This window comes from Sus scrofa, chromosome 14 (assembly GCF_054392235.1).
Source record: "Sus scrofa isolate SSC_HxYL_T2T_F1_AM1 chromosome 14, Sscrofa_HxYL_maternal_Yorkshire_Landrace_v2.0, whole genome shotgun sequence".
Lineage (NCBI taxonomy): Eukaryota > Metazoa > Chordata > Mammalia > Artiodactyla > Suidae > Sus > Sus scrofa.
In genome coordinates this window covers 138529522-138548167 of record NC_139396.1, presented here as the reverse complement: position 1 = coordinate 138548167, position 18646 = coordinate 138529522, and the positions used below count along the sequence as shown (strand labels likewise).

At 43.7% G+C, this 18646-nt stretch overlaps 1 protein-coding gene across 8 annotated transcripts in view; it reads right to left on the bottom strand.

Moving 5' to 3' along the window:
* Positions 1–18646, bottom strand: part of SORCS3 (sortilin related VPS10 domain containing receptor 3) — a 612545-nt gene that overhangs the window by 338139 nt on the left and 255760 nt on the right. For all 8 annotated transcript variants that reach the window (XM_021072812.2, XM_021072813.2, XM_084993359.1 and 5 more), the window contains one exon: positions 6462–6561. In XM_021072812.2, the coding sequence (XP_020928471.1) occupies positions 6462–6561 (100 nt within the window). The remainder of the gene's footprint in view (positions 1–6461; positions 6562–18646) is intronic.

The window sequence follows — 18646 nt, the reverse complement described above, 5'->3', positions numbered from 1 at the left end:
TGGGTTTTACCTGCCTGGCCCTTGTGGGTATTTGCGTTTGAGACCCAAGGTCTATACATGCAATTGTTTTCTGTGTGCATCTTGACTACCCAAGCAGATTGCACATTTCTGAAAGCAGGAACCCTCATCCAAAATACTTTTCTCTGAACTAGACACTTAACAGATGTCTTAATAACCTAAAGTTTTCTTTCCACTTGTTTTTGGTTTTTTTTTGTTGTTGTTATTTTTGTTTGGTTTTGTTTTTGTTTTTGTTTGCTTTGCTTTAGTGTAAGAGATTTTAATATCTGTGAATTGAAAGTGTACTACCTTAGAGCTTACCTTCCCTGACCCTCTAACAATCTTGGGAGATATGGTCACAGAAAGCAGGAGTCCAATATTTTCAGATTACACGTTTGTTCTCTCTTGAGGTTTTCTGGGGTCTCAAAGGGAACTTGGGGTTATGCTGCTGTATTAAGAAACTGATATGGGAATAATCAATATCCAACCACACACACACACACACACACACACACAATTGCCCCTTTAGCAGCTTGAAAGAGGTGGCCTGCTCTTTGGAGAAATCTGCCTGGTAATTCCCACCCATATTTCTGCAGTGTAGCCTGGAAGTAATTATCCTCGTGGTAAATCAATTAGGAAAGGAGAATCTAACACCCCTCTCCTGCCCCAAGAAACTGCTAATCCTCCAACAGTCATGGGCAGAAAACCCCAGGCAACAGAGTCCCTACTAGCAGAGGAATGTCTGCAGTCACCTGGTCTTGTCTGTGGTAGGTGCGGCCACACTGTAGCAGGTCAGAGTAGACAGCATGGCCTGTGTGGTCAGACAGAGGTGAATAGGGATCCTGAACCTACTCCTACCAGCTATTTTAGAGAAAACAAATGGCTCATCTGCCTGAGCCTCAGTTTCTTCACCTGCCAAATGGGAATAAAACTATCAGGCTAAGGGGATTAAGGGTGAAATTAAAATGGGTATAAAAATGAACTTAGCTGAGTGCCCAGAATTGAATAGGAGCTCAGTTTCAGAAAGTCTTTATTCTATTCTGATGTCAGTCTTACAGTTCCCCCTGCCCCTCCTCCAACCCCACACAGAGGCATACACTCTACCCTGCAGTAATTTGATCACATTCCCTGGCAGTCAGGACTTTCCGTGCTCTCTATCTTTTCCAAAACACTGTTTCCAAATCTGCAGGTGGCAACTGCTTTCCAGCCAGAGCAATTAGACCATAATACACTTGCATTTCTCTATCCACTTCAAAGATTTGTTCTCAAATAGACACCCATGGTAGCTAAGCCCCACTCTTACTGAGGCACAAAGATTTCAGCCTGTTTGTACAAAGCACAGTGCTATTGCATGCAGGCTTGACCTTGGCACATGCCATTCTGCATAAGCCTGTGGACAGAGTCAGCTGATAGCAATGAGTTCTAGGAACCCAGGGACATTTATCTCCTGCAAAAGGAAGGGGAGGTTATGAGCTAGAGCTCAGACCCCACCACAGCAGAGCCCCTCCTCCAGAGGCAAGCCTCACATACACATCTAATGCACGGCTCTTCGAAAAGTGCCAGGCTCAGACATCACCCAAGTGATCAGCTAACTGACCAATGGCCAGAGAAAGGCATACAGTGAAGGATGCAGAATTCACATCAAACACAAGTAGGGCAGATCAAGGCCATTAAAACAATGCAGATGCCACTTTCACTATACCATAGGATGATCTAAAACAACCTCAATTCAATTAGCTCCCAGCCTTTCTTACCAATACTCTCATATGGAAAAGGCCTAGTAAACACAGCTAGTTCAAATCCCAGCTTCCTTAAGGGAGTCTAGTTCTCCAAATAAAACTGCTTGGGAAAACTTTGCAGACCCACCATTTACAAGTAGTACAGGCATGCTGTGATTTGCATAGAAGCTATTTCCTTATCTTATCTACCTTCTAAAGTGGCCAAGAGGACTATGTTGATAAACCTAAAAGAAACCTGAGTGTAGTAGGTGCTCAATTAGTGCTAACTAAGATTATTACTAGCAGGAGACCATGCATATGTCAACACTTCTACTTTCAAGTTAATGGCTTATTAGCTATCTGCATTTGGAGATTTAATGTTGTCCAAAAAAAAAAAAAAAGTGTTAAGAAATTAACAATTAGCTTTGGGAGCAACTATGTAAATATGAGCACACTTTACCTTTTGCAAGGGGTAACAGAACTCTGATGTACTTACAGCCTCCAAGGAAAGCAGTAGCCATCTGTTACATAAGTAACTCATTAGGTAAAAATCAAGTGTTACAACAAGATTAACTGAAAAATCTGCTAGAGACTATTGTTATTAGCTGGCTGATTAACACTGGGAGCTACAGATAATTTGGATGCTGAAAGAATCAGAAGATTTTTGCTTAATTCAAGCTCAGATAAGAATCCGTATGACCACAGGTTTCAAGACGGAAACTAAAAAAAAAAAAAAAAAAAAAAAAGTGTGTGGGGGGAATTACAAGGTCAATGACTCCCAGCATTACATCAATACAGAAACAAACAAGAATATTTTTATTTCTGGAGTCCCTGTTGCAGCTCAGTGGTTAAGAACCCTACATCCCTACATAGTGTCCAGGAGGATGCTGGTTAGATCCCTGGCCTCACTCAGCAGGTTAAGGATCTAATGTTGCTACAAGCTGCAGTGCAGGTCACAGATGCAGCTTGGATCTGGTATTGCTGTGGTTGTTGTGTAGGCCAGCAGCTGCATCTCCAGTTTGACACCTACCCAAGGAACTTCCATATGCCCCATGTGCAGCCATAAAAAGAGAAAAAATAAAATAAAATAATTTAAAAAGAGAATAGTTTCATTTCTATCTGTCATTTTATCTGAGCGGCTTGAGAAGTGTAGGTCCAGTAAACTTGAGTATTCTAGTTAAGAGAAAGTCACCATCTAGACTATTTGTACATTATCAGCATTTAGAGGCTCAGTATACAATCAAAAACACTGAATAATAAAAATAAACAGAATCTAATTTCATCTCTCCTTGGGAGTTTCATCAGAAGGCACTTTGGGATCACACAGTCTCTTTAGGAAATGAATTTCTATGGAATTGCTATTTCTGAAAGAAAGGAAGAAATTCATGCCATTAGCCTGTTTTATCTTTCCCCAATTGGAGTGAAGGACATGTTTGTACTTTTAACTTTCTGGGTGGCGATGCCTCACAGGTGGGGTTTAACTGTGGTTTTTTTGGTGGTGTTTCTCAGAAAAGACAGGTAAACAGGCCTAACTCTGTGTTCACTGGGCAATAAATAATTCCTCTGAGGCATTGTTCCAGAGAGCCCATGGTCTGAACATCACCTCTGGGAAGGAGAAGTGGAGGTACATTTCTGTCCCAGTGGCTTCCAAATGTCAGCTTTACCTTCCTTCTAACTTTGATCATGTACCTTCCCCTATTCTCTGTCTCTCACCCTCCTGAGCACCTCTAGGTTATACTAAAAAGAGAGAAAATATCCCAGAGTAGGGAAAAATGGGAGAAGACCAAAAGAGATGCCATTATGAGTCCAATGGGAAACATGCATGACAGATGACTACTACAATGGATGCAAACAGGTGTGACCCTGCATATGCCACTTGGGAAAATCCTCACGAAGACAGCTGATCTATCATCTACATGAAGATACGATTAATTCCCTCGTGGTCCAGACACAGGTCAGAGATCAGTTCTAAAGGGCATCTTCCATTTGTCAAGACCCTTGTCCTGTTTCTTCCAGAGTGCAGATACTCCCTGTGACAGCCCCTGTCACTCCTCCTGACCCCAAGTCATTGCATGGAATGAGAGGAGCTTTAAGATGGGAGTTAAAAGACCAACTGCCCATCCTGCTGCTGACCAGCTGAGTGACATGGGCAGAATATTTGTCCTCTGCAGGCCTCAGCTTCCTTCTTAATGGAGAGATAGTACAGAGGAAGCATTGAAATAGATCATCACTGACTGGATTCAGTCAAGTCTTATCATGTGACTATTATGGACACAGCATCAAGCTTTAATTTCAGGTTATGAAGCAACTGCCTCAAGCCCCCAGATCAGGACTAGACTGTCACTTCTGAAGCCTAGGACTGTGATTCTATGAAAAGAAAAGGAAAGAACAGAGCATGGTCTGAAGCCAAGAAACTTAAACTGAGCCTCAAGAGTCCTGGAATCTTAACTCTGGCTCCTTCTTGTCCCTGCCTTTGTGGTCTTCTGTGGCTTCAGTTTCCTCATCTGGTAATTGAGACTATTGGTACAGATAAAGGATTCATTTTTTAAAATGATTTATTTCTTTCTATTATAGTTGGTTTACAGGGCTCTGTCAATTTTATACTGTACAGAAAAGTGACCCAATCACACATACATATACACATTCTTCTTCTCACATTATCCTCCATCATGCTCCATCACAAGTGACTAGATATACTTCCCAGTGCTAGACAGTAGGTTCTCACTGTTTATCCACTCCAAAGGCAATACTTTGCATCTATTAACCCCAAATTTCCCAGTTCATCCCACTGCCTCTCACTCCCCCTTGGCACCCACAAGTCTATTCTCCAAGTCCATGAGCTTCTTTTCTGTGGAAAGGTTCATTTGTGCCCTATATTAGATTCCATATTTAAGTGATATCACATGGTATTTGTCTTTTTCTGATTTACTTCACTTAGTATAAGAGTCTCTAGTTCCAACCATGTTGCTGCAAATGGGCATTATTTTGTTCTTTTTTATGGATGAGTAGTGTATATACTCCATTGTGTATATATACCATATCTTCTGAATCCACTCATCTGTTGATGGATATTTAGGTTGTTTCCATGTCTTGACTATCGTGAATAGTGCTACAATGAACATACAGGTGCATGTATCTTTTCAGATGAAGGACTCTTAACTGAGATTTACTGGACATCTTGGGTCCATGGGTATGATTCAAGGTATTTATAAACACCTAAAATTTGTTTGTAAAATTGTGTGTATGTGTGTGATCAGGTTTCTAAAATGGAGGTCTAGAGATTTAATCACATTTGAAAAAGAGCTGCAGTTTAAAAACTATCAATAATGAAATCTATGATCCCTTCCAGCTCTAACATTCAATAATTCAAATCACAATATTGAAAAAAGTGAAAATGACAACCCTTTGGGACAAAGAAAAGAGAAACTATGCAGCTAAAATCAGGAACAGGAACTTAAATGGCTTTCCTGATTATCATAGTTTTGACACCTGGCTGGTGGGCACAGTTCTGGGTGTGGGGACCCCTGAAGCTGGCTGGATCTTTGGATGTCCATCACCAGGGTTGAATCAGGAGTCATCAATTCTGGTTCTTTCCTTTGCTGGGGATAGTTAGGTGACGTGAGGAGAAGGGATGGCTGTGCGTTATGATGCTAAGGGCTTGACTCCGAGTCTCTCTGCTTTGAGTAGCAAGAACAATCAGTCACCTAAGCCAGAGCTGGGACTCTACCAGGTTTGAATCTGAGTCAAGGGACATCTGCACAAAGGGTGGAAGACGACCCCTGCGCCTACCTCACTGAAGGAAAGGTTAGCAAAACCACTGGGGAATGCAAATCAGATGATGAGGAGAGAGGTAAAAAGGACCATTTTCAGCCTTTTAGAAACCCTGAAATGGCCTTTTATAACTGTGGTGTGTTTAACAGGGCCAGGGCCTGCCTAGGTTTCTAAACAGCCGTACTGTTCTAGCTGGGAAAAGGTCACATCTCCCCAAAGCCAACACATTAGATTTCATTTATTTTCTATAACCACCCATCAGTCCATGGAACCCAGGCCCCCTCCTCTCAGGAGGTCTTCAAGACTAAAGTCTGACCCACGACTGGGTTGTTAAGTGAAGAAGAGAAAAGCAGAGGCTGGCAGAGCCTGCCTGCTCCCCTGTGCTCAGAAGGAGCTCTGAATCAAGCGGAAGAATCCGAAACTGCCTGTCCTTCTCTTGGAGGAAACAGACCAGAGAAAAAGGGGCTAGAGGGGGACTTGACTCTGGAGTCAAAAAGAACCATTCTTCATCGCCAGGCCTACTACTGACCATGTGTTTACTACATGGCTTTAGGCTAGGAAGTTACTTAATCTCTCTGAGCTTCAGGTGCTTCATCTGTAAAATGGGGACAGCAGTCACTTCTACCCCAGAGATTCACTGTGAGGATAAATGAAATAAGATATTAAAGTACACGGCACTGTTCACAGCACAGAGCGACCTCTTACATAGTTACATAGTTTTATTGCTGCTGCTGCTGCTGCTGCTATCATCATCATCACTGCCACTACCCTCTCAAGGGAGATGTTAGAAATACAGCATCCGTGGTGTTCCTGGCATATACAATAGGTACTCTGCAAGTGATTTCATGGCCACTGCTTTTTTTTTTTTCTTTTTCTTTTTTTTCTTTCTTTTTTTTTTTTTTTCCCTAACTCTTGGCCCCTGGAAGCCATTCCATTCCACAGGGCATGCTCAGGACCCACTGACCCCCCTCTTACCTTCCTTTTGTTGGTGGGATTGACATAGAGGTAGCTGAGGACAGTCTTCAAACCTACTTTGTCATTCAGCTTCTCATAGGTGGTGCCATAATCTGTTGATCTGCAGGTAAGAGAGACAGAAAGAAAGGGAGAGATTGTTTTACCAAATGGGGGATTGTGTTTAAAGGGGAGCCCGGCTCTACTCTGACCTGCATCTTTGTTCCCAAATCACATGAGTGCTTAAAAGTGTTCTCCAGAGATAAAAGGCCCCATTAATTTTAGAAGAGCAATTAGACTAATGCATCTGCTTACTACCCAAGCTCGCTCGCCTTTGCTCCCAGCCTTTCTCGGAGACCTACTTTCCTGCCCTTTGTGAGGCTGTGTGGTGACAGGAGCTGCCAGAGTCCCCATGGGACCTCTTTGGGGAGAGGCATACATTCTCACCAGGGAGCAGTAGGAGGAGATCCTGAGGTCACTGGGGTGCCACCAACTTCATGCTCCCTCCATTGAGCCTGAAGCCAGGGGGCCCTCAGAGGGGGCAGAAGTGTTGTATCCAGGGGCCTGTAGGGTCCAGTGGCTCCATAATCAGGCTGCACCCAGCAGAAAGTCTAATGGTGTCTCACAGGGAAAAGCCAGAGACACTGAACTGCTTCCAAAAGCCCATCATTCCAATGATCCTGTTGGCTACCTGCTCCTCCTTTGGGCCTAATTTCCAGGGCTCTGACCTTATACCAAGACCAAGAGTCAGGGCTCAGGGAAGGAAGTCAGGCCAACCAACCCACAGGCTCCTTCCTCCCCATCTGGAGGTGGTGGGAGAGAAAGCACCCACCAATGAATTCCAACCTCCCTGCTGCTCCCATCTTGCTTTCCCCCTCACCCTGCACCCTTCCCTCCCTATCATACCACCAGCATCAGGTCCTCACCCTCTTTCTGCTGTCACCTTCCTTGGCTGGACCCAGGAAGCTTTTCCCACGTGAGTTTTAGGAAGCCTCAGGCCAGCTTACTCTCTCGACAGTCAAGTGACCTCCACTGAGGTGCCTGAATTCCACCTCAAATCTCAGTTCCCAACTCTGGCCCTGGGCCTCCCCTAGTAATAACCTGCCCTTGTCTTTTCCCTGATCCTTTACCCACCCTCTAACTCTAACCTGATTCTGCCCTGGCCACAGCTTAGCTTTATAAATCCATTAGCCACTTTCTCCAATGACCTTGAATAACTGTCCTCACCCCGTGCAACCTGGCAAATTCTGTGCCCCAGGCCCACCTTAAATATGCACCCTTACCTTTGTTAAGGCTTCACTAGTCCCCTTCCCAGTCACCCCCAACTTTCCTCTGCATCAGAACAAAGATCCCCAGCCATTGTATACCCAAAGGCACACACAGCATTTACTGCTTTCATTCTTTCATATTGTCATGATTCATTCTCTTATGTTCTGTTTCCCCAACCACAAGAGCAAGGTGCTTCAGAGAATGTTATGCGGCAAAGAAAGAATGTGAACCTGGGGCAGAGCAAAATCTCTGTTTCATTCCTAGATGGGCAGCACCCTGGCTGCATGACCAAGGGACCAAGTATGAGTTATTTGCTGGAGCCTCAAGTTTCTTAAATAAAAAATGGGCATAATTTACTCTCACAAGGTCTTTGTGAGGATGCAAAATTGTAATACATGGAAAACCACCTAATAGGATGTAGGCATTCTAAAATGGCAAAAAATAAATGAAGATTTCCCATTGTGGCTCAGTGGATTAAGGACCCGACATAGTGTCCATGGGGATGCAGGTTCAATCCCTGGCCTCACTCAGTGGGTTAAGTACCCGGCGTTGCCTCGAGCTGTGGTGTAGGTTGTAGATACAGCTCTGATTCCACCCCTGGCCTGGGAACTTCCATATACTATGGGTGTGGTCCTAAAAAGAAAAGGAAATATAAATAAAATAAATGAAATTGCAAAGGACATTCACATCTCCTTTCCCCAAAATGTGCAGAACCAGCCCTTACACATCATGCACACTTGGCACGTTTCCTGAATAAACAGACTTCAGTATCTCTAATCCCTCCGTAGGCTACAGGCCCCACATGGTCATCGGTTAAACTAACTTTAATAATCATTCCCCAAAACTGACTTCTTATCTTCGTCTCCTGTCTACCTTAGGCACTGCCAATCAGAGAAAGCCTTGCCTTTATCTCTCAAACCCAGCTCAGTCTCCAAGTCTTCATGATTCTACATCCTAAATAACTTAGACCCCTGGTCTCTCCGTCTTCATTCCAAGGCTGTAGCTCAGGCATCCTCAGTTTTGCCACGATCCCCCAATTTGATGCTCTTCTTCAAGCTTCTCCCCTTCCCACCTATCTCCATGCTATCATCAGGTTATAGTTCAACCACAGAGATCTGTCCACCTCTCTCCCAGCAGTGGTCACCCAGTGCCTGCACACAGTGAAGTCGTATCCTCCAAGCCTTATCCTGTAAAACCTGGCTAGAACTCCCCTTACTAGACCCACTTCCAGCCACCTGCTCCTCTGTCCCTTTCTCTCCAGCCTCATCCAGCTTATCTTGAATGTCCTGCATTTTTATGGCACATCATTCCTTCTTGCCTGGACTATCTCCATCCTCTGTTTCCTCCACTTGGTAAATGGCTCTCCAACCTTCACACTCAACTCCAATATCACCCTCCTTCCAACATTTTTATGGGGGAATTAAGCACCATTTCCTTTGTGTTCTCATACCACCTTGTACGCATTTCTATTGTAGCACTCATCCTGTTGTTGTGATCATACCATCTTTATTCTGAGACCTCTTCCTTGACTATAACTCACTAAGGTCAAGAGCCATGTCTTATCATGGCCCCCAGTGCCTTGTACCATGCCTGATACAAAGCAAGTGCTGGATGTATTGATTTTTGTATTGTTTGGTTTTGTCTTTATATGCAAGAATGAATGAACCCAAACCTACTCACAAGTTCTTAACCCACTATTAATATCTAGTGGCCACACAGCAGAAAGCCACACCTTGACAACCCACCTGACACTCCAAATGCTGGCACAATCTTGCAGGCTGGTAGGGTCAAGTAGCCCCTGGTGCCAGGGAAGGATCTAGCATAAGGTTAAATGACCAATTCCCCTGACCTCCTATCCTACCCAGGACAGAGGAGAAGATACACCATAATCTCTAGAGACTGTGAGTAGTATTTTTTTTTTTTTGTCATTTTTGGCCACCCTGCAGCATACAGAGCTTCCAGGCCAGGGATCAGAACAGACCTACAGTCAAGACCTAAGCCACAGCTGTGGCAATGCTGGATCCCTCACCCACTGTGCTGGGCCAAGAATCAAACCCGGTCCCAGGGCTGCTGATCCCATTGCACCACAGTGGGAGCTCCGCAGTAGTATAGTTTTATCAATACAAATAAAACAGATAGAACAAGTTGCTTCCTGATTCTACATCTTGGGGGCATAAAGATAGTACCATGCAGGGAAAGAACACTGAACTTGGAATCTGGAAGTCTAGACTCTTGAAATAACTCTGAAAGGCACACAAAGTGTTACCCTGGGAAGGTCAATTCTCTAAGCCTGTTAAAGAATTCTTCTGACACATTAAAATGGAAAGGCAGGCTTCATATAGGACTCTCACGATGGGCAACAGGGACCATGGCAATTAGTTTTGAAGCAGAGCAGGGAGATTAGGCTCAAGTTCAAATACAACAAGGAAAAAGTGGGAATTTATAGCCAAAGAGAAGGGTGCGGTTCAGTGGATAGTGTATTACTAAGAAGTAAGGAAACACTTTGATAAACTGACCTGGCAGGATTCTTGCTGAAAGTGGGCCAGGGTGAGCGGACATCACCTGGGGAATGGTAGGATGAGGAATATGATCTGATATTGCACATGATGAGCAAGGGGTGGGAGGATTCTGGCTAAACTAATTTCGCAGGACTGTTGCTAAATACAGGATCTTAATAACATTCCCAAGAACAGGGCCTAGTTGAAAAAGAGCTCGGAGGATGCAGACTAGAGTTTGGTCAAGAAGAGAATCATTGTCAAGCCCCATTCTACCATCAACGCAAGAGTTTTAACTCAGATAAGCTTAAGCCCTCTTCTGGACTTTAAATCTTATTATCCCACCAACAACAGTGCTAAGCTGTTTTCCAACTAGCAACTTTTCCTCCTGCTATATATAGCGAACATCTTACTTAGAAAAGCTAAAGTCTCAGGGCTCCCTGCATGACTGATGTCACAACAAAATTCCTTCCAGAATCCCAATAACCCTCATCAAAGGTAGTGCGCTTAGCATGACACCCAGCCTCTCCTTCTGCAAAGCTGTCCAACTGACTCACACTGACTTTGCTGTTTTCCAAAAGCAGCTGCTGGGGGTAGGGGCTTCTCAACACAGGATATACCAGGCCCAGCTTCCTCTGTGCCTCAGGCGGTCGCTGCTCATTCAGGCAGACAGAAACAAGTCCCAGTGAATACGCCGCAAGAAGCCAGTGAGCCCTGGGACCAAAAGAGCCCTGGACGCTGTCCCTTCCAGCACGGACACTGCACGCCACGTTGATCACAGAGTTCTGTGGGCCCCCTTTGTCTGGTGTGTGAGGCAGCTGGCAGAGAGGCCTCAGTGCCTTTGCCAGAAACAGCTGTGCCTGCAAAAGTCACTTTGACAAGAAAGCAGACCATCCTCCACCTTGTGACTCCAGGCATCTGCCGGCGGGGTCACTTAGAGGAAGCAGGTTCTTTTCCCCTATTTTAAATCTAGTTTCCCAAATCTTGACACTAAGCTCCTCACATCAGAATGTCCAGAAAGCTGGAAACATCCCACACATGTACTGAGCAACCACCATGGGCCTAGCACGGTGCCAGTTACCATTGTAAATTGCTCAGAACACACAGCTAGCCTGGCAGGCAGCACGTAAGAGGTGCCAGGGCTTCCAGATTCTGTGTCTGGGCGCAGATGACTCCAGTTCCAGAAGGTGTGCATGCCACTGCTGTGTGCACGTGTGCGCGTGTGTACATACACATGTGTGGGTATATGCACACATATGTATATTTCCCTTTTTCATGTCCTTTCTTTGTCTTTTGTTACAAATTCTTTTCAGCACACAGAAAAGCACAAGATGCCAATCATATGCCCACTGCTAGATTTACAGGTTGTTCATAAACACAAAGACTTGATAATCTTTTCAAGTGTTTTTATATTTACATACATGTTACCATATAGGATATCTGTTCTGCAGCTTGCTTATTTTGTCCAACATTCAGTTTGGGGAATTTTATCCATGTTGATATGCCTAGCCCTAATTCATGCAGCTCACCAATAAACCACTGCCCATTTGTCCCTTCCACCACAAATAAATATATTTGTTTCTTTCTTTTGAAATTTGCTATGGTACATGTTTCAATCATTGTTTTTACACATGGCTTCTTGTGCGTCTGTAAAGAAAAGTTCCTTCTGGAGGGACACGTGGATGTGCACCTCCCACTCATACCCTGTGCATTGCTGGTTACTGACAAATTCTTCTCCAAAGAGTTTGTACCTACAAAGAGACACTCCCTTAGTCCCCAGCTCCAGGAATGAGGCCCTTCTTTATCGCCAGGGCCTGAGTCCATAGGTCTTGACTGAGTCACAGCTCTTGGTATGACACCAGCTGTCTCTGCCTCCAGATTCCTGAATTCCGGAGCATCTGAACCTCATCAGCAGCTGGGGCCCTGAAGGCTGGTCTCACAAGTGCTGTCCCTGATTTTTTCCAGTGGCATCACTGTAGGTCATCCTGGGCTCTACCACCTGCCAAAGAACTTGTCTGGCTGGGCCTCCCAGCCAGCCAACCACTCACACTCCTCCCCAGGTACCTGATGCTGACTGGTGGACCAGATGACCACACTCCTCAGCCTCCCTAGATTCCAGGTCTGAGCCCATCAACTTTTCAGGAGCTCCTGTACTATCCTGATAGGCCTCAGAAGAGCTCCATGTGGGTCCGTACACTCTGGAAAGACCCTCGCCCCAGCCTAAACTGCCATAACCCTGGCAGTTACCCAAGGCTATTCTCTCAATGACAATTCCCAGAGTCGACTTGTGAATATGGTACACTTTCATCTACCCAGCAAGCTCCCACTCCTCCAGTGAGCTTCTGGGGAAGAGACTGGTGGCAACAAGCATATGGTCTGCTATTTTAAAAGTACAAGAACAGAAAAGAAAAAGTTTCAGCCAACACAGCCAAGACAGCTTCCCAGTTGAGCTGAGCTGGAGCTCAATATCGCCACCCTCCTCTCCATTGCCCCGTTCCGTTCCCAGTGCCGTGTTCCTGCCAGAGGTGAGAGGGCTCTGGAGGGCACTTTGCCAGTTCTCACCAGGACACCAGATGTTCAGAATCGGGTAGAAACACTGCTTTCCTAATCCAGCCAGCTGTCTCTCGCTGCCCACCTGTGCTCCTCAGCCCCCTCTCCCTTCCCTCTCTCTCACCCCTGAAAAGGAACTGGGAAATCTCAAGTCTTTTATTCCTCTTATCAGTCTCTCATCTCCTCAGTGGACTCTTTTCTCTATGATATAACCTAAAATTAGCAAACAACCTCAGTCCTGGTAGTTCCGTTTCCTGTTAGCAATTTTATTTTGTTGTGTTCATTGCTTAATGCATATTTATCTTCTCTCTATTATGGTATCTACTCCATACCTGGGACTGGGCTTACTCTCCACTCCACCCCTGCCCCAGTAAGGGACACTTATGAGAAGCAAGCTATTTTCTGTAAAAGGGCCAGATAGTAAATACTTTAGATTTTGCCAGTCTCCATCAAAACTACTTGACTCTGCCCTTGGAGCTCAAAAAAAGCCAACCAGGATACATTAATGAATGGGTGTGCTGCATATAATAAAACAGTATTTACAAAAGCAGGCAGGATATAATTTGGTGGCCACTGTTCTAGCTAATTGCAGAATCAGTCCCTACTATGCCCACTACCAGCCTGCTTTTGCCTCTAAGACAACTTCCCAAGATTCTGGCTAGAGTCTGATGCCCTAACTCACCCTCCCCTGCCTGACTGCCATGGGGTCAAAATGCCTGCCTAAGCCTGGCACTCGGGACTTCATAGTCTGCCCCCTTGTAGTCCCATTTCCCGTCTCTCCCAAAGAGCTTATGGCTGGCAAGTGTCCAGATTTTCTCCTTTTTGACTCCCAGCTCTAGTACTAATTACATTGTGGAGACTTTTCCTACAACTTCAGCCCACACCCTCCTCCGCATTTGTATCAGCAGCATCTAGGAGTTCCCTATTTATTCTCTGAATACGCATATGTGCTTCTTCTCTTTTCAGCACTGACTAAAAGCTCCTTAAAAGAAATACAGCAAATAGAATATTGTTCATATCTCTGAAAGTACAGAGCACTAAGTAGAGAAAACAAGGAAAATGGTGAGCAGGGCAAAGACAACTAGACCAGCACGGGATGAATCAGCCATGTGAGTTCTTCACATATCTGAACAATAGGGCCATTGTTGTCAGGGTTCAACAGAGGATGGTGAGATAACTAGTCCATCATCTGATAAACCCTTGTGCCGTACATGTGAACGGCCTGTCATTTTTATGAATACTCCATGTTGTATTTTTCTCAACGACAATCACTTTTTTCCCCCAATTTATACTCCTTCCATGCAGGAGTGAGGCACGTGGATAACCACTTAATCATTAAAGAATCTTTGTCCACTGTTTCCAGTTGACACCATTAAAGTATATTATGGCCCAGCTGCCTGAGGAATCAAAATATGAACCATGCTTCCTCCAAGTGCCAGGCCTTGGGAAGCCCCACCAGCCTTCCACACTGAGGACATTCCTCTGAGCTACACTGAGAATAGCCAACAAAGACCAGAGACAACTAGGGGCTCCAGTGTGTGGTGAATCACACCTATTCCAAGGGCAGAGTCAGGAGTTTCCATTACACAGCTTAGCTCCATGGCTGCCTAGGGAGTCTTTATGATCGAAATGGGAAACCACGGATACTCCCCTCTGGCCTGCCCCTCTGCCAACTTAGGGCCAGGGCTTAAAGCCGCATTAATTTATATCTTTGCAAAGGCAGAAGCTCAGCATGGCCACAAATAACCAGCCAGAAAACTAATTTCAGACTCCAACTCAAAAAAGCCGTGATTTAAACAGCTTCATTCTCCAAGTGGGTATTACCCAAACCCTCTGCTTCAGAAAAGCCACACACAGGCTGATGCCAAGGCAGAAAGTTACACGGCTCTCTGTAATGTCTTTGTGTCACCTGACCCCATGGCCTTATTATCTATCTTGCAAAGAAAGGCACAAGGACATAGAATAATTAATGTTCTCTTGCCCCGGCTTTCTGACTGACAGCCACCACTGGGTTCCATGTGCAGGAAATTGGAGTTCACCTGACTCTGGAGACGAGATCCCACAGAATTCATGGTGTACATCGAATAAGAAGTAGACCCCCTAGTAGTGCCATTCCAGCTCAGATCTAGGAGGCAAGGATGGAGTGTGGGGGTTGGCCAAAACATTCAGATCCTTGATCTTTCTTTCCCATTGAAGTGTGAACACTTCAATTCTCACTGAAGAATCTCAGTTCAGATGATAGAGTTGTCATTCAAAATGACAAAAAATCTCAGTCCTATCAGCCAAGGGGCCTGTTTGTGTCATACCTGTGAAGGGAGGAAACAAGCCCTCCAGAGAAAAGAAGGAATATGAGCAGACACCCCCCCCCCCACCCTTGCCCCCTCAGAGGGTGTGACATCTCATCATCCACCACACCTTTGTTCACATGAATATAACGGAAGACAATCGTTATGGGAAAGGCTAAATAAAATACAGTATATTTTACAAAGACAAATACACACACACTATATAACAGCATTAAGGAATAAGGTAGAGGAGTTCCCTCTGTGGTACAAAGGGATCCGTGGCGTCTCTGCAGTGCCAGGATGCATGTTTGATCCCCCGCCTGGCACAGTAGTTAAAGAATCTGGACCAATGCCATAGCTGCAGCGTAGGTCAAAACTGCAGCTTGGATCAGATCCCTGGCCTAGGAACTCCATATTCCATGAGATGGCAAAAAAAAAGAAAAAAGAAAAAGAAGAAAAAAAGAATAAGGTGTATATCAAAATTATTGACCAAGAAAAGTCTCTAAGACTTTACTAGATGAGAAAGGCTACTGAATAATAATGCATTAAATACACAAACAGTATACCCAAGCAAAACAAAATAATATATTCCCATTAAGCTTATAAGTATATATACACAAGTGCATTTTAAAATTTCCAGAGGAAAACACAAATATATGTCCATATTAGTTACTTCTGAGTAAGGAACTAGGGTGGAGTGGGCTGGCTATAAGAACTTGAGTTTATTTGCAACGTTGAAAAGTTTTCAAAACAAAAATACATGTTTTTTGTTTGCTCATGCAGTTAAAAATAATAGCAATAAAATGATATGTTACCAAGGAGTTACAATGCAGATCCGTAAATTAACACATCTATAGAGAAACTCTATTATAGATAAGCATTTGCATTCAAAAAGACAGCCCAACATAATTATAAGAAGATTCATTTCAGAGTCAAGCAGATTTGGTTTCAAATCCATCCTGTGGAACCTTAGGCTAATCACATCAGTCTCATGTTGCATATCTGCTCAATGGGAATATAAATATCACCTTCATAGGATAACTGTGATGCTTAAATAGCCCTAATAACATGAAGCTCACTGTACTGCCAGTTGCTGGGAGACCCCCCTGGTAGAATAATAGTGTGATCCCTGGAGGGGAAATTGAAGACCCCCCCTAGAAATAATAGTGTGATCCCCTGGAGGGGAAATACATCTCTGGGTAAACAGCAGCTGAGTTATAGTTATATAACCATCAGTGGGCAGGCTAATGTCATCTCCATCCCAACCGTATTGGCAGTAAGCTACCAAAAGGCACATGGGAAGATGGAGGGAGGGCTTGCTACCTATCATCAGAGATAACCTCCTGCAAGTGGCCAACACTTAACAAATTAAAGTCTAGGGAAAATGGACTTCTCTTTTTTCACTAAGTTTTCCTGGGGAAAAAAATAATGAGATACAAACCAGAGTGTTCTGGATGATTTTAGCAAGGCATCTCTATCTGGGGAGTAGATATTTACCATTTCCCTTTAAAATTATATTCAGCCAGTTGGGTTCCTATGACATGCATTCAATTATGTCTGTTCATGAGCATCCATAAAACCTTCTCACTCCCTACCTCGGGTAACATGGGTAGCTGCCTAGTGGAGAAATGTGAATTGATGGAGAGGCTTAGACCACCCCTCTACCTTAGAGAAGCTAAATTCTGTGTCACATTCATTTGTAAATCTTTCTTTTCTCTGGGATAAGCACAATGCCATGTCTGAGGTAGGTGCTCAAAGCACTATTTAATTTTTCAGTTAAAGTGAGTCTATTCCTCCCAGAGGCAGCCAGCTCTGTAGAGAAGAGAGCGGCTCCTTTTGCTGCCATCCTCCTCCATCTTTCCTGCCTCTGGTTTCCTAGCACCCAGCATCCATGTCACACTTAGGGAGCACTGTACCTGCTCTCGGGTGATATACATCTCTTTTCTTCTGCTGCTGTTTTATGTCATTATTTACCTTTCTGTGTATGAAGCTTCTTACTCCAGACAGAAGTCTTTTGAGGTCAAGGAACTACATGGCATGTCTCTTTTAACCCCTAATGCTTGCTGAATAATGCCATGCAGTTTGGATACTCAGGCTGAGCCAATATATCCCAAGGACTAAAACAGTCACCTCAGATAGATTCTGCCTGTGAAATGTCCTGCTGCGGGAGCCTAATAGCAAAGTGGATCCTCCTTCAGGTAGAGCTGGTTCTATCAGTTATCTTACTGGTCATCCTAGGGAGAAAGAAGACTAAAGTTTTCCAACACCTGACAACCCCCAGCCCAGGAAAGAAGAGGAAATTCCCAGATACCCAGGAATGGATTGCAACTCTCCTATTTGAGGCTCTGATACTATAGTTACTCTGTCTCCTTATGGGCCCAGAAGTCTTAAATCTCATTTATCTCTTCTAAAAGAATTACACATTGATTGTAGGCTCCCTGAACTGTGCCAGTTACACAACATTATTTATACAAGTGCCCTGTTGGACACCCCATTCTACATTCCAAACACTCTTGACAATAGACAGGAGCTGTAGGGCATGAAAACCAATAATAGTTTTTTAAAGCTTTCCTCTGAAAGGCTAAATAAGAAAAAGAAGCAATTAGCTAGAAGTTGGGTCTTTTTCTCAAGCCACTGAGTATTTCTTAAACCACCCTGTTGCCCTTGGAGCAATGATCCTCTGAGATCTGAGGTTGCACTCATCTGAACCCCAGCTGATGTGGGCTGGCTCCACAGATGCACCCATAGCCTTAGATGAAATAAATGCCACCCTCTGGGGTATTTGAAAAAAAAAATAAAAGCACTGAAAACTTACAGTAGAAATATTACAAAATATAGAAAGGAATAATGTGCAATGTAGACATCAATTATAGCCATACTATATGAAGAAAAATCCAATTAACATTTTAACTTTTTGTTCTGTAATCTGTGTGCATGTGTATATTAATAAAGTTTGGTGTCATTCTCTGTATACAGTCTTATATGCTAATTTTTAATTAACATAACATTTTAAACATCTGTCCATGTTGTTAAATATCCTTTAAAAATCATTTTAAGCCTTACAGCTTTCCAATGTATAATGTTTCATAACGTACTTTAATTGTCTTCTTGGTCAGATGGTCAGTTTCTGGCCAAATTTTCTGCATAAATCTTTGTATCCATCTTTGTTTCTTTAAAATGCATTCAAGTAAGTATAATTATTAGTTCAAAGTGTAAAAATTATTATTAATATTCTTATTACAACCTGCCTGACATAAATCTTCTGGCTTCCACTAACAATCTACACTTCCACATGGCAGTGCCAGTTTCACTGCATACTGGCCGGCATTGAGCATTACTATCTTAAAATTTCCAGACATAGGTGTTCCAAGATACCAAAAGGCCACACACTTTGACACCAACACACTGTAAAAATGTGAAATCTTAACTGTGTATTCATACCTGAATACCGTGTCTTTAACTGTGGTTCTTTTTTTTTTATTATTTTATTTTATTTTATTTTCCCACTGTCAGCAAGGGGATCAAGTTATCCTTACACAACTGTGGCTCTTAAACTTTGATGACTAAAGACTCATTTATACTTTTAAAAATTATTATAGACCCTAAAAGA